The sequence below is a fragment of the Fukomys damarensis genome, unplaced genomic scaffold (assembly GCF_012274545.1).
Source record: "Fukomys damarensis isolate Sample0158 unplaced genomic scaffold, DMR_v1.0_HiC HiC_scaffold_16, whole genome shotgun sequence".
Classification (NCBI taxonomy): Eukaryota; Metazoa; Chordata; class Mammalia; order Rodentia; family Bathyergidae; genus Fukomys; species Fukomys damarensis.
In genome coordinates, this window is record NW_022900928.1 from 330,391 (window position 1) to 344,328 (window position 13,938).

Sequence of the window (13,938 nt, forward strand, 5' to 3'; positions counted from 1 at the left end):
AAAAAAAAAAAAAAAAAAAAACCTGGCCTAAGAACTGCCCTGGTCCTGAATGAGCAAAGCCTGGTCTGGCTGCCGAGGATGGACGGGCAGCCCTGTGTATTGCTCAACCCCAAAACCCTGTGTGGAGCAAGATGTTGGGGGGAGGGGGATGGTGGGGCTCCTCCTGTGCCAGGAGCTCTGCCCCCTCTGTCCACATGGCCCTGCCCCTTCCTGAGCACCTGAGTGCAGTTGTCTTCCATATGATGAACATAGGGGCCCCATTGGTGTTGGAGAGGTGACCCCAATAGGACAGAAAGCTCCTACATATCCTGCTGGGAGCCTCTGTCGGAGATAGCACCCCTTATCTTACAGGGCTCTAGGGAACCATGATCGTCATGTAGAAACTTAAGGCTTTCAATGCTTATTAATGGGGCAACACAGACACTAAGTGACGAGCAGCCCCTAATGCAGGGGCACTTGAGCATGGTGCCGCCTCAGATGGTGGAGCTAGAGAGAGGGAAATGCTGGTTTCAGAAGTGGGTGCTGTGCAGCCATCTTCCTGCTGCTGTTGCCAACTCTGCCCTGTGCCCAGCTTCCTGCCTTGCCCTGAGTGTCAGGGGTCCCCAGGGTCCCCACCACCTCCCACCTCCACCTGGGAGACACTTGCACACACTGAGGGCTGTTTGTTCTTTGTTTGCAGAGGTATTGTGGCCAGTATTTTGGTTTTCTTATGTTTTGGAGTCACACAAGCCAAAGATGGGCCATTTTCCAGACCTCATCCAGGTAACTTGCCATTTCTCTCTCCATGTGTGCCCTGTGGCATTCTGTCCTGAGTGCCTGGGTGTGAGTGTCCCATTGTCCCTCTTAGCTCCTCTTGAGCACAGCAGGTTCCTTCAGAATCCAACCTGCTCCCTGCTGTCCTATGGCTCTCCTGCCCACTTCCTACAGCCCAGGGTGCTGGGGGAGTGCTGCTCCCCCCCAGCCTCTAGCCTCCACCCCAAGCTCTGACATCCCAGGATCAAAGGGAACCCTGAGGAGCTGAGGGCTGAAGGGGCATAGGTCCCTCTCTGCGTTGCGCTGGCCCCAGGATCCAGCTGTCTGGATGGCCAGCTCAGCCATTATGGCATTGGTTGGATTCCCTCCAGGATCACTGCAGAAGTATTAGAAACACTTTTGCTTTCTGTCTTAATAGAGATTTGAATGGTGGAAAACACACAAAAAACTAAATTTTGACATGCATAGCTTCAAAGACTGGAATCATACTGTATGTAGCTTTTTGTTTTGGGGGGGGTTTGTTTTGGTTTTTGTTTTTGAGACAGGGTCTCACTATGTAGTTGAGACTGACCTAGAACTCACTGTGTAGCCCAGGCTGATCTCGAACTCACAGTGATCCTCCTGCCTCAGCCTCCCGAGTGCTGGGATTACAGGCATGCGCCACCACGCCCAGCTGTATGTAGCTTTTTATTTTTTATTTTTGTTTTTCGAGACGGGGGTCTTACTACATTGCCGAGGCTGCCTCAAACTCCTGGGCACAAGTGATCTTCTGCCTCAGCCTGGAGAGTAGCTGGGACCCAGGGCATGTTCCACCACAGCAGCTGGTTTTTAGTTAGTGGGATAAATTAGGCTGCGAATGTTTGCATGCAGTCTCTGTGTGGTTAACTGATTATTTATCTAAGAAAACATTCCAGGAGAAGCACAGAGTTAAAGGCTGAGCCTACCAGCCCTGTAGGATGGGTACATCTGCCCAGGGTCACCGGTGCCTTTGCCTAGCAAGCTGCTCTCACCAGCCATCCTTGCCTGGCACTGTGGGCATAGTGGGAGCTGCTGTACTGGGTCTGGAGCAACCAAGCAGAGTCTGCTCAGTCAAGCTTGCGGACCAGAACCAGGGACAAGTGAAGTGACTGAGTCATACAGGGCCCACGTGCCAGTCCCTGCAGGCTGGCTCGATGAGCAGCCAAAGCGTGGCCAGTGTCCGCCCTCTGCCTTGAATCCTGTCAGGCCCTGATATAAACGCATTCCATGAGTAGGGACCTTAGCTTCTCAGGTGCATGGTGATGTGGTCCTTCTGTCTGACAGACATGGACACTTCTGGAAGCTTTCAGCTGCATAAGTGTTGTTCTGGCTTCCTGTGTTAGCTGTCTGTCTCCTCCCTCGTGATGGGAGAGTGTGTTTATTTCTGACCTTTTCTTCTGAGTGCTGCTCAGCATCTCTTTGGTAGGCATAGTTGGCTTTATAAACTCCATGTTCTTTGGCAGTCTCTGCCTTATGCTTATGGAAGCTTGTCCTGGAGCCACCTTGTCACAACTTTTAACACAGCCTTGGAACCATCAGACCTGTCTTTCTGTCAGACACGTGGAGGGGATGAGAGAGAGGCCACACAGGTAGGAGCAGCGGGGATTCCCAGCTCCACAGAGTTCCCTACAGGTCTGTGCTGTCCACCCCTCAGCTTGGGGCATAGGAGTGGCCTGGCCAGGCTGCCATGCAGTGACCGTGAGCAACTGAGCCTCTGTGGAGACACAGAAAGGAAGTTCCAGCTGGGCTGTCTGGGGAGTTCTTTATTTGGAAACTTAATTGGCTGCAATTCATTGGAGAAGGCCTCCCTGCCTCCCTCCCTCCCTCCCGGGTAGTTTGTTTTTTGCTGTTGCAGTGCTGGGGATCAAGCCCAGGGACTCATGGTGCTAGGCAAGCGTTCAACCCCTAGCTACACCCCAGCCCCAGTCCCGGTTCTTACTTTCATCTGCAGCTCCCTCCAAAAGGGAGAGTAGTCAGCTGTCCTCAGTTATGCTGAGGCTGTCCCTGTTTTCCTCCCACTCAGTATTTTTGTTTTGTGGTGCTGAGAATTGAGCCCAGGACCTTTGCTGTGAGCTAGATCCCCAGCCCTTCCCTTTTTTAAATTTTGAGACAAGATCTCACAAAGTTGCCCAGGCTGGGCTCAAACTTGTGATCCTCCTGCCTCAGCCTCCCAGAGTGCTGGGATTACAGGCATGTGCCACTGCACTGCGTTCCGTCTTAGATTTGGTGTTTGAAGTGCTATACTTGGTGGGGGCTTGGAATCAGGGGCACCCAATTCCAGCAGTTCGTGAAGCGATGAGGGGCATATAGAAGGCAAATGTAGAGGTAGACCTAAAGGTTGGTGAGGAGTCGAACTAGAACCAGCTTCTGAGGCTGGACCCTCCATGGGAGGAGATAAAGGGAAGACTGGAAGTGCGTGTCAGAAGAGACGCAGTCAGCCTGAGGTCACCTCAGACCTGATAGCGTGAGGCACCTGCAAGGCTGTGTGGCCTCACAGCACTGGGCGCTCCCGGAGGGAGCCCCCATCAGGCTGTACCACAGCCCCTGAGCCAGCCGTGGTCTCCTCACCCTCCTGGTGTGGAGTTTGGAAGCCTTGGCTGTTCATCTTACGTTACGGAGCCATGTTCGCACATTCCCGGGAGCTTCCCCGCTCTCTGCCCTGCATGATTAGTCAGCTTCTGGGCAGCCCTTATGGCCACTAAGTGTCGAGTAGCGCTGCCTCCTGGTGCTGCCTGCACTCAGTGCTGTACACAACCTGAGGTTTAGGGTAGCTTCCTATGGAATGGTCATTGCATTAATGTATTTCAAGAACTCAGTTGTCTTAGAGGCAGAAAAATAAAAGTGCATACCTATTCATGATAAAAAGTGTATTGGATTGGAAAGCTTTCTGTTTTGTTTGTTTTTGTGGCCCCAGGGCCTTCATACTGAAGCATATTTTTGCATTTAATTTTGAGACAGGATTGTGCTAACTTGCCTAAGCTGGGCCATAACTTTCACTCCTGCTTCAGCCTCTGAAAGTGCTGGGATTATATGAAAAAATTTTCTTAGCATGACAACGGTACCCACCAAAAGCCTGCTCCAAACCTGATAGTACATGCCAGAAGCGGTGCTGGTAGATGCAGGATAGGGACATTTGCCATCGCTGCTTCTGCCTGACAGTTAATGGGCCTTCTGTGCCACAGTAGTAAGACAAGGGGCAGAAGAACTCAAAGATTTAAGGACTGGAAAAGAAGATAATAAAGAGAACACATTTTATGTTTGAGAGAGAGACAATGTACTCAACCTGAGCGTTACCTTGTTCTGTAGAGGCTTTGTCCAGGTGCATCAAGGCCAGGCAGATGCTTTGTCCAGGAGCCGTGGGGCCAGGCAGAGCCTGGAAACCAGGCTGCGACTCTGATGTTCCTTTTCTTGTCCTTGTAGCTTACTGGCGATTTTGGCTCTGCGTTAGTGTGGTTTATGAGCTGTTTCTCATCTTTATCCTCTTCCAGGTAAGTGGCTTTTCTTGGTCAGATAAACTGGGAATAGATGTCAAGAGGCTCTGTACACTTGGCCCCAGAGCACTCGCAGAAGCCAAGCTGGACCCAGCAGGGCCAGGGTGTGGGTGCAGGCGGGGCGGGCTGTTGTGCCCAGACAAGGGGAGGACAGTGGGACCAGTTCAGCAGTTCAGTGTGTGTGAGGGCCAGCTATCGCTGGTGTCTGGCTCACAGGAGCTTTCTCCCACCTAGTTCCTATTCTGCAGGAGGCTCAGTGGGGTTGAGAGCTTGCCTCCTTCCGATCATCTTGAGCCATGGTGTGCTGCCCTGACAGCTGCTTTGCTGAGCTCCACTCTGTTTCGCTGAAGAAACACATCTTGGTGGTCTCAAGCCACAGAGCACTCTCCTGTGAGACCTCAAAACCTGCTGGTGTGTGGCTGAGTTGTTTATGGTGACGAATGAACTGCTGGGGTAGGCATACAGTGCTGTGAGTCTGTGTCCGTGTCAGACTTCGGAAACCCTCTGTGGTAGGACACAGGACAGTTGCATCTCACCCCAAAATTTCTCAAGGCCCCCTTGATATTCCCTGTCCTGGGGATGTCCCATCCTGCCTGCCACTGCTGTCCGTCACAGGAATTTGTCTCTGTATGCGTGGCACCACACAGTGGGCATCCCAGGTGCAGCGTCATTTCACACAGAAAGGCATCTGCTTGCTCCCCACACGGGGACGTTCCCATCCAGGCTCTACGTGGGTATGTCTGCCTTTCTCTAGAAATGTGAGCTTGCTGATCCTACTCGAGTGTGCATTTAACATCTACACTACTGTGCGTCTTCACCCCACTAGGGCCGACTTGGAGCTCCCACTGCTTTCTGTCCTGGCTCTGTGCTTTTGTGTGGGTCCAGGGGTTAACTGCTGGGTCCTGTGGGCACTGAGGAGTAGGAGCCCTGCTGCTGTGTGCAGGTTGTGTGTCACTGTGGTTTGATTTGCCTGGCCTATGACTGAAGTCCAAACTTAATTCACATTTCCTTAGTGTTTACTTAACGCCTATTTTCTGCCCCAGGAATCCCTTCAGGTCACCAAGTGACACCTGTCACGCCTTCTCAGGCTCTCGAAGTTGTGTACTTTCTCTAATGACCAGGAAGCTCTGAGGAAGTCTGTCCCAGTATCTGGTACAAGGCCACACAGTGGAATTGGGACATATGAGTCATCAATTTTTCTTCTCAAGATTGTCTTGACTCATCTGGTCTCTTGCATGTCCAGATCAATGTTAGGACCTTCCTGGCTTTTTTTCCTTTTTCATTATTGCAGGGAATCCAGAGCGAGGCAAGTACTGAGCCTAGCCCTAGCCCTAAAGGATGTGGTGTTGGTGGGGATGGATCAGTTTTAGGTATTGTCATCCTAACACCATTAAGTCTTTAATGCTAAAACATGGGATGTTCTTTTGTTGGTTTAGATCGTCTTTCATTTCTTTCATCCATGTTTGGTAGTTTTGAGTATGTTTCACAGTGTGTTAAAAAAAAATTTTTTTTTTTTTTCCAGTACCAGAGATCAAACTCTGATCCTTGTGCTTGCAAGGCAGGCAGCAGAGCCACTGAGCTAAATCCCCAGCCCCACACTGTGTTAAATTTATTTCCCAACATTTTATTTATTTCTGTGGTGTTGTAAGAGGAATTGTTTTCTCAATTTCATGTTTGGGTTGCTCATTACTAGTGCACAGAAATACAACCTACTTTTTTTTTTTTTTTTTGGTTTTTTGAGACAGAGTCTCACTATGTAGTTGAGACTGACCTGGAACTCACTGTGTAGACCAGGGTAGTCTCGAACTCACAGCAATCCTCCTGCCTCAGCCTCCCGAGTGCTGGGATTACAGGCGTGCACCACCATGCCTGGCCAACCTTCTTTTATATTGAGTTGTATCCTGAGACATTGTTCATTGTCCCAGCAGTTTCAGGATTTTCTGTGTCCTTTTCTCTCTTGTGCCTGGCTGGGCATAGTGGGGTATGAGTGGACCTCCTCACCTCATTCCTGATCTTAGGAACACCCACTATCATTCCCTGTTGTGTGTGCTCTGGCTTCTGGATGCCCCTCGTCAAGTGGAGGGAATTCAGTTATATTCCTAGTTTGCTGAGTGTTTTCTCCTGAAAGCCTGTTAGGTTTTGTCAAATGCATTTTATACATGGAGTAAGATGATTATGTGAGTTTTTTACTTTTCTTGATGTGAGATGTAACATTGATTGACTTTGTTGTTTCAAACCAACTGTGCATTGCTGGGATAACTCCCTCTTAGTTGTGCTGTGCAAACCTGTTAACATACTCAGGATTTCATTCCTAATATTTTGCCTAGGATTTTTGCATCCGTATTCACAAGAGATGCTGGTCTACAATTTCCCAGAATTTTTTTTCCTAGGCTTCGCATCAGGGTTAATTGGGATTTTTCTGATGTGCAGAGGACCGTAACATTGATTGTGCCCAAGGCAGGCTCTAAAGAGTGAACCCCACAATTAGCTTGTTTATTGAAGCGAGTCTGGCAGAAGCCTATGTGCCAAAGTCAGAGTAACTCACACCCAAATTCCATTCCCACAACTAAAACCTTCTGAGTAGAAGGACAGTGTTCTAATTACAACCATATATTTTGTTTATTCTGTTCCTAATTTGAGAATGCTTTGTCTTGTCTTTTGTCTTGTTTACATTAATTTCCATAGAAACTGCACATAGCTCACCTTTACCCCAATTGATTGCCAATAAAAGTCAGAGCCTAGAACTGGCAAGGGCCTTTTGTCAGTTGCACGAGCATCGGTTGTCCTAGTACCCTGCTTTCTCTCTTCTACTTCTGTCTTTTAGTTTTATTTCTCAGGCCTGCCTCATATACTGCAGGATACTGGTACCTAACTACGGTGGGTCTCTGGTAACTGGCACCCAATGTGGGGCCAGTTTTCTCAGGATTTGACATCGTTAAGGCACACACAGTCAAGTGAAGCTGACCTTGAGCGTGGATGAGGCAGTGCCTGTCCGGGTTCTCCACTGAGCTCTTTGCATGCTATGCTGTGGTAGGAAGTCACTGCTGCTGCCCTTAGGGAAGGAGGAGGCTATTTTGTATATGACTGGGTATTATATACAATTCCTCTGAAGGGAGATTTATCCCTTGTCCACCATTTACCATTCAGCCATTTGTTTATATCAGCAGGCATTCAGGATTTGTATTTTTACACCCAGGTTATATCCAATACTGTATTTATTGTGTTGTGTAGGTTCTTTAGGCCATTGATAAGTCTCTCATGTGGTTCCTGTGTTGCTTGGCACACCCTCATTTTTAGGAGGCCTTGGGCTTTGTTTTTGACAGCCCTTCCTACCTGTGGTATTGCAGGCTGCTTAGGGCATGTGTACCCACTGTCCCAGCCCAAGAGTCAGCCATTTCCTTGAGGCCAAGGGTTCCTTCGTGGAGAATAGTCTCAGGCCAAGATCTGGGTGCTGCCATGCATCCAGACATGTCTGCTGGCCATGTCTGCTGTATGTGACAGCACTGAAGTGGTGGGCACTGTGGCCCTGCAGCTCCCTCCCTGCTGCCCCTGCTCTGCAAAGGGTCCAGGGATCTGGGGCCTCTGACCTTTGCCAACAGTAGAGGACTCACAGTCTTTTTTTTTAACCTAAGAAATTTTGTGTATACAGATATTAAGAAAAATTTTCAATGAAAATACAATAATATTTGAATAAAAGTAAGTATATCAGTTGGACTCACAGTCTTAAGGCCCATACAGCCAAGCAGGAGCCAAATTGCAGCTGCACCTGAACCCTTGGGTCTCAGGAGGCACTTGGGTTCCTGGATCAGGAGACCCTAGAATGGCACTAGAGATAGGTGGCCTTGGTCTTGGGGGCTGCACTGCAGGACAGGGAATCTGTGCCCAACACCTGTGTCTTTGGTCCCAACAGGATTCCATGCCTCTAGTGTCCCTGCCACAGACTGTCTGTGGTATCCTGTCACCTGTCCCTGGTGCAGCCGTGTCCTGTGCTAAGCACTTGTTTGTTCTCACTTCTCCCACCCCTTCCTGGACCTTGTTTTGTCATTTGGCCTCCCAAGGTCCTCAGCTGGTGGCCTGCTGAGGGGCACCTCCTCTGCTGAGGTTCTGTCTCAAAAGTTTCCTTTGCACTTAGGCTGGATGGAGCTGCCAGCCAAAGCTGATGTCTGCCTGACCGTGAAGACTGTATGTCCTCACATCGCAGGAAGACAGTGGCACACCTCCAGGGTAGCCTCTGTGGGTGTCAGGCTGGGATGTGGGGGGTAGTGGCATGAAGCTGCCCTTGTTGAACTAGGGATCTAAGTCCTATGTCCCCTGCCTGATCTGCTCGGCCAGCTCCTAGGGCTCATGCCCCCAGGTCTCTAGCTTGAGTAGGGGTGGGAGCCCTTGTGCTATGGCAGGGTGACTGAGACAGAGCCACTCACATCAAGGCCCCCATCTGACACACATGGCCTTGCAGACAGTACGTGACGGCCGGCAGTTTCTAAAGTATGTGGATGCCAGGCTGGGGATCCCGTTGCCCGAGAGGGACTATGGAGGAAACTGCCTCATCTATGACCCAGACAACAAGACCGACCCCTTCCACAACATCTGGGTAAGAGTGCCACAGGAGCTGTCATTCGTGTGTGTGGGCTCATCCGAGGGGTTTCCTGCTCTTTGTCAAGGTGGGTCATCCCAAAGGCACCCTGCACGCAAGCAAGACCCTGACATGGTGAGGAGGGACACCATGGGGAAGTTCGGTACCTGAGTACCATTCCTGTCGCCCACAGGACAAGCTGGACGGCTTTGTTCCTGCACACTTTATTGGCTGGTACCTAAAGGTATGGCATCCTCTGCCTCAGCCCTGAGTTTCAGGCCACCCTGTGCTCTGGTCATCCCTGGCAATGGGGTGAGCCTGGCAGTGTGGCCTGTGCCCATGGGTATGTGTACAGCCACCCAGGAGGGGCCTCCAGGGATATAGCAGGCCTTGAGCAGCAGCCTAGCCCCCGATGGAGTCTGCTCACCATTCCTGGCATTGTGGTGGCTGGACAAGAAAAGGGAGAGGAACAGCAAGCAGGAAGCCACACACACCTTGCCCCACCCACCCCAGGATCCAGTATTACTTCTGCACACCATCTCACAGCCTGGGTGGGGTTGCCCAGTGTGGACACCTCCACACTGGCTGAAGAGCCAAATATTGGGGCTACTCGAGGGCCAGCTGTCCTTGGCCATACTCACTCAGGCCTGCTAGGCAGGGCTGCATCCACTCCACTGCGGACGGTGCTAACAGTGCTGCGGTGCCCTGCAGACCCTCATGATCCGGGACTGGTGGATGTGCATGATCATCAGTGTGATGTTCGAGTTCCTGGAGTATAGCCTGGAACACCAGCTGCCAAACTTCAGCGAGTGCTGGTGGGACCACGTAGGTGCTGAGGTGCCAGGGTGGTGGGCAGGGCCTTCACACGTGTCCTGGGGCTGGGCCTCACTTGTCTCCTGGCTCCTGCCCAGTGGGTCATGGACGTGCTGGTCTGCAACGGGCTCGGTATCTACTGCGGCATGAAGACTCTGGAATGGCTGTCCCTGAAGACGTACAAGTGGCAGGGCCTCTGGAACATCCCCACCTACAAGTGCGTTCCAGGAGTCGGGGCTAGGGTTAGTGGCATGGGGCCAGAGCAGCTGCTTTTTCCTATTTGTTTTGGGATTGCAACAAAAGAAACCAAAGCTAGCTATAGTGGGATGCACCTATAGGACTCAGCTTCTTGGGAGACTGAGTTGTGAGAATCTCTCGAACCCTGGAGTTTGAAGCAATCTGGGCAACATAGCAAGGCCTTGTCTCATTAAAGAGGAAACGAGAGCCTGCAGAAGGTCTGGGGGGGAAGGGAAGAACATGGACAGCCCCACCCTTGCTGCGGGGCCCCATGGTATTCTGAACAGGGCAGGGTGTGGGATGGGGCGGTGCCTGAGCATCAAGCACTGTCCACCCAGTGCCATAGCCGTGACCTGGAATAAAGCTGGCACCAGCAGGTATGGGTGTCCGTGCTCATGCCTGGCTCTGTTCCCAGGGGCAAGATGAAGCGCATAGCCTTCCAGTTCACACCCTACAGCTGGGTCCGCTTCGAGTGGAAGCCAGCCTCCAGCCTGCGCCGCTGGCTGGCTGTGTGTGGCATCATCCTTGTGGTAAGGCTGGGGCACCTCATGGCTGTGCTTGTTGGGCACCCTGAGCCATGCTGACCCCTCCCATCCCCTAGTTCCTGCTGGCAGAGCTGAACACCTTCTACCTGAAATTTGTTCTGTGGATGCCCCCTGAGCACTACCTGGTCCTGCTGCGGCTGGTCTTCTTTGTGAATGTAGGCGGTGTGGCCATGCGAGAGATCTATGACTTCATGGATGATTTGTGAGTGCAGCTGCCAGGCTGAGGATCCTGGGGACTGGGATGGGACGAGAGGCACCTTAGGGTGGAGCTTGGGGGAGCTCACGGCTGCTGCCTTTTCCCCAGGAAGCCCCACAAGAAGCTAGGCCAGCAGGCCTGGCTTGTAGCAGCCATCACGGTCACCGAGCTGCTCATCGTGGTGAAGTATGACCCACACACACTCACCCTGTCCCTGCCCTTCTACATCTCCCAGTGCTGGACACTCGGCTCCATCCTGGTGCTCACCTGGACCATCTGGCGCTTCTTCCTGCGGTGAGTGGGCCCAGGACCATCAGCCATTCCCCCTTGCCTGGACTGTCCCCAACCCATGCCCCAGCTGCTGCCTCTGTGCAGGGCAGCCTGCATGGCCCCTCACCATGTCTATGGCCCACTTGGCACCTTGCACCTCTCCCCACCCTCCATGTCCCACAGGGGCTCCTCTGTGTCCCACAAGGGCTCCTCAGGGTGATGGCATGAGGTGTCCACCAGCCCTGCACAAGAGCTGCAGTGCACAGGTGGTGAGGTGGCCTTCACTCTCCAGGGACATCACCTTGCGGTACAAGGAGACACGGAGGCAGAAGCAGCAAAGTGACCAGGGCAGGGCAGTCAGCAACAGGGATGAGCACCCAGGTCTAGACGACGATCTGCTGGGGCCTGGGGCCCCTGAGAAGGAGGATGTCACCGAGGAGGGTCCTTCAGCTGCCTCATGAGCCCCAGCCCTCCCACAGGCCTTGCCTCTTGGGCTCTTGCCCTCCTCCCATGCTCTGTGACCTGTCCATCCAAGTGCACAAATGTGCACCAGTGAGCATGTGCACATGTGTGTAGTGTATCCCTGGCGCCGCTCCAGGGCCAACAGCTGGCCGTGGTGGCCAGGGCTTGCTCTGGAACAGGGTACTGTCTGTCCATCTGCCTGGCTGGCCAGGACCTTTATCCACAGAGAGCCCAGTGCCTAGCCTCAGCCGGCTGGGGAAAAACTGCTTGTGCCCCTTCTCCATGCAGCCTCGCAAGACCTGCTTTTGTGACCACAAGTGGCACAAGTGAAGGATAGTGTTCTACCAATGCTGTGGTGGCACTGGGCCTCTTCTTCCAGAGCCTCTGCTGACCAGACTGTCTTGGGTGGAGCATGGCAGGGCAGAGGTTGCCAGCCAGACACCTTCAGCACATCATGCAGAGACTCCAAGACACGGGCTGCAATCTGGGTGCCTGGGTTGTGTTGTTCCTTACTCCCTGAGTTTAGGGTGTCTCCTTGAGCAGACAGAACAAATAAAGTAATGATGAAGGTCCTCTCAGCCTTCAGCTCTCCTCCCTGCCCTTGAGACAAGGGACCTCGCTGTAGGAGGCAGCTGTGCAGGGTGAAGCCATTACACAGCCTCAGGCAAAGAGCAGCAGGCCCAGCTGCTGGCCCAGTGTGTGTCCTGGCTGTGTGGCCCAGTAGAGCCTTCCACAGCCCCCACTGTACCCATGTGTGTCTCTTGTGGGGGACAGGGCTGGTGACTTCTAGGAAGTGCTCAAGGGACAGAAACAGAGAGCAGTGGAGAGAGGAAGCCGTCTTCTCAGTTGGTGGTTTATTTTATTCCCAGCTGGTATTTTTAAAACTTTCAAGATTTTTCATTTTTATGGTTCTGGGGATTAAACCCAGGAAGTTTTCAGACACAGTGAGAAGAAAGTGCCATGATTCCAAGTCTCCCCCACCTGGGTGAGGATGAGGTCCGCACCATGGACACAGAGACCTGCTCAGGAAGGGACCAGACCCAGGGCTAGGTACCAGCTGCACCCATGCACCTGCAGGGCCCAGGCTTCAGAAGCTTCTGGTGTGTAGGTGCTGAGAGCTGAACCCAAGGCCTTGTTCAGGCTAGGTAAGCGTTTCACTCCTGAGCTGACCCCTGAGCCCCTTTCTGCTCAGTACCTATTTGAGGCCAGAGCATGCAGTGCACACGAGTCCTCCACCCTGGAGACGGACAGGATGAGCCTGCTCAAGTATCGCAGGCCCGGGGTTGCATTGTCCCCTGCTCAGCAGCACATTGGGCTCAGAGCTGTCACTGAAGCTCCGTGAGTGCCGTCACCATCCACTCTGGGGACCTGTGCCATTTGCTAGGCTCCTGTGACACTCTTCCCCACAGAGGCTGTACTTGACTCGGGGCTCCTAGGGTCACCCTGGTTCCTCTGAGCAGAGGGGTCACGCTTGGAAGCAGAGAGCCTGAGGCACTTTAAAGGGCTTTATCTCAGACTTGGAGTATCCCCCTCTCCACCATAGGGCCTGCTGTGGCCAGTGGCAGGACAAGGCCAGCGGGGCCAGCAGCTCAGAGGCCCAGGGCTCAGGAGTGGCCAAGCCCAGGAGCAGCTGCCCTCAGATACTACCTTGCAGGGGCTACAGCACATGCACAGAGATGTAGCTGGCAGCAAAGCCAAGGAGACCCCCCCCAAGCAAGGGCAGATTTGGGTCACAATTCTGAAGGCCATCATCCTAGTGTCCAACTCTCAAATGATTCAAATCCCCAAAATACAATTCCAGGAAGAAAAAAAATTTTTTTGGTTCCAGTACCAGGGATCAAACTTGGAACCTTATGTTTGTGAGGCAGGAGGCGAACCACTGAGCTAAATCCCCAGCCCCAGAAAATTTTATTTTTAAAAATTCTTTAAAGTCAGGCATGGTGGCACAACCTGTAATCCTAGCATTCAAGAGGCTAAGGCAGGAGGATTGCTGTGAATTCAAATGCAGCCTGAGTTACATAGTAAAACTGTCTCAAAAAACAAACTAAGGGCTGGGGATTTAGCTCAGTGGCAACATGCCTGCCTTGCAAGCATAAGGTCCTGAGTTCCATCCCCAGTACCAAAAAAAGAAAAAGAAATAAACTAAAAAAATTAAGCATACATTTTTTGCATGTATAAATACGTGTACTAACAGTTGCATGGATGTAACATTACAGAACAGACAAACGATAATCAAGATGCAGAATATAAACTGGGCATGGTTGCACAGCTGTATTCACAGCCACGCAGAGGCTGAAGCAGGAGGATTAAAAGTTTGAGCCTAACCTGGGCAGTTTAACAAGACTGTCTCAAAAATTTGGGGGTTATAGCTCAAGGTTAGAGCACTTGCCTAGCATATGTGAGGCCCTAGATTCCATCCCCAATTTTTTTAAATTGAGATACTAGTGCACAAAAAGTTGCCCAAAGAGCCAAGATCTTAGGAATTTTTGTCTTTCACAAATGCAGATGTATAGAAAGGACATCTGTCCATCTCTTCATGTACTAGGGAAACTTTTTTTTTTTTTTTTTTTTTTTTTTAGA

The 13,938-nt window shown here is 51.8% G+C and overlaps 1 protein-coding gene across 1 annotated transcript in view; it reads left to right on the forward strand.

The window, feature by feature from the left end:
• The window catches only part of Ptdss2 (phosphatidylserine synthase 2), a 28,273-nt gene extending 15,054 nt beyond the window's left edge, over positions 1 to 13,219 (forward strand). Inside the window, exons 4-13 of the mRNA XM_033764760.1 lie at positions 680 to 762; positions 4,192 to 4,259; positions 8,719 to 8,853; positions 9,029 to 9,079; positions 9,547 to 9,660; positions 9,747 to 9,865; positions 10,301 to 10,415; positions 10,487 to 10,632; positions 10,735 to 10,920; positions 11,189 to 13,219. Coding sequence (XP_033620651.1) covers positions 680 to 762; positions 4,192 to 4,259; positions 8,719 to 8,853; positions 9,029 to 9,079; positions 9,547 to 9,660; positions 9,747 to 9,865; positions 10,301 to 10,415; positions 10,487 to 10,632; positions 10,735 to 10,920; positions 11,189 to 11,357 — 1,186 coding nt within the window. The 3' untranslated portion in view covers positions 11,358 to 13,219. The remainder of the gene's footprint in view (positions 1 to 679; positions 763 to 4,191; positions 4,260 to 8,718; positions 8,854 to 9,028; positions 9,080 to 9,546; positions 9,661 to 9,746; positions 9,866 to 10,300; positions 10,416 to 10,486; positions 10,633 to 10,734; positions 10,921 to 11,188) is intronic.
• Positions 13,220 to 13,938: the final 719 nt, after the last annotated feature.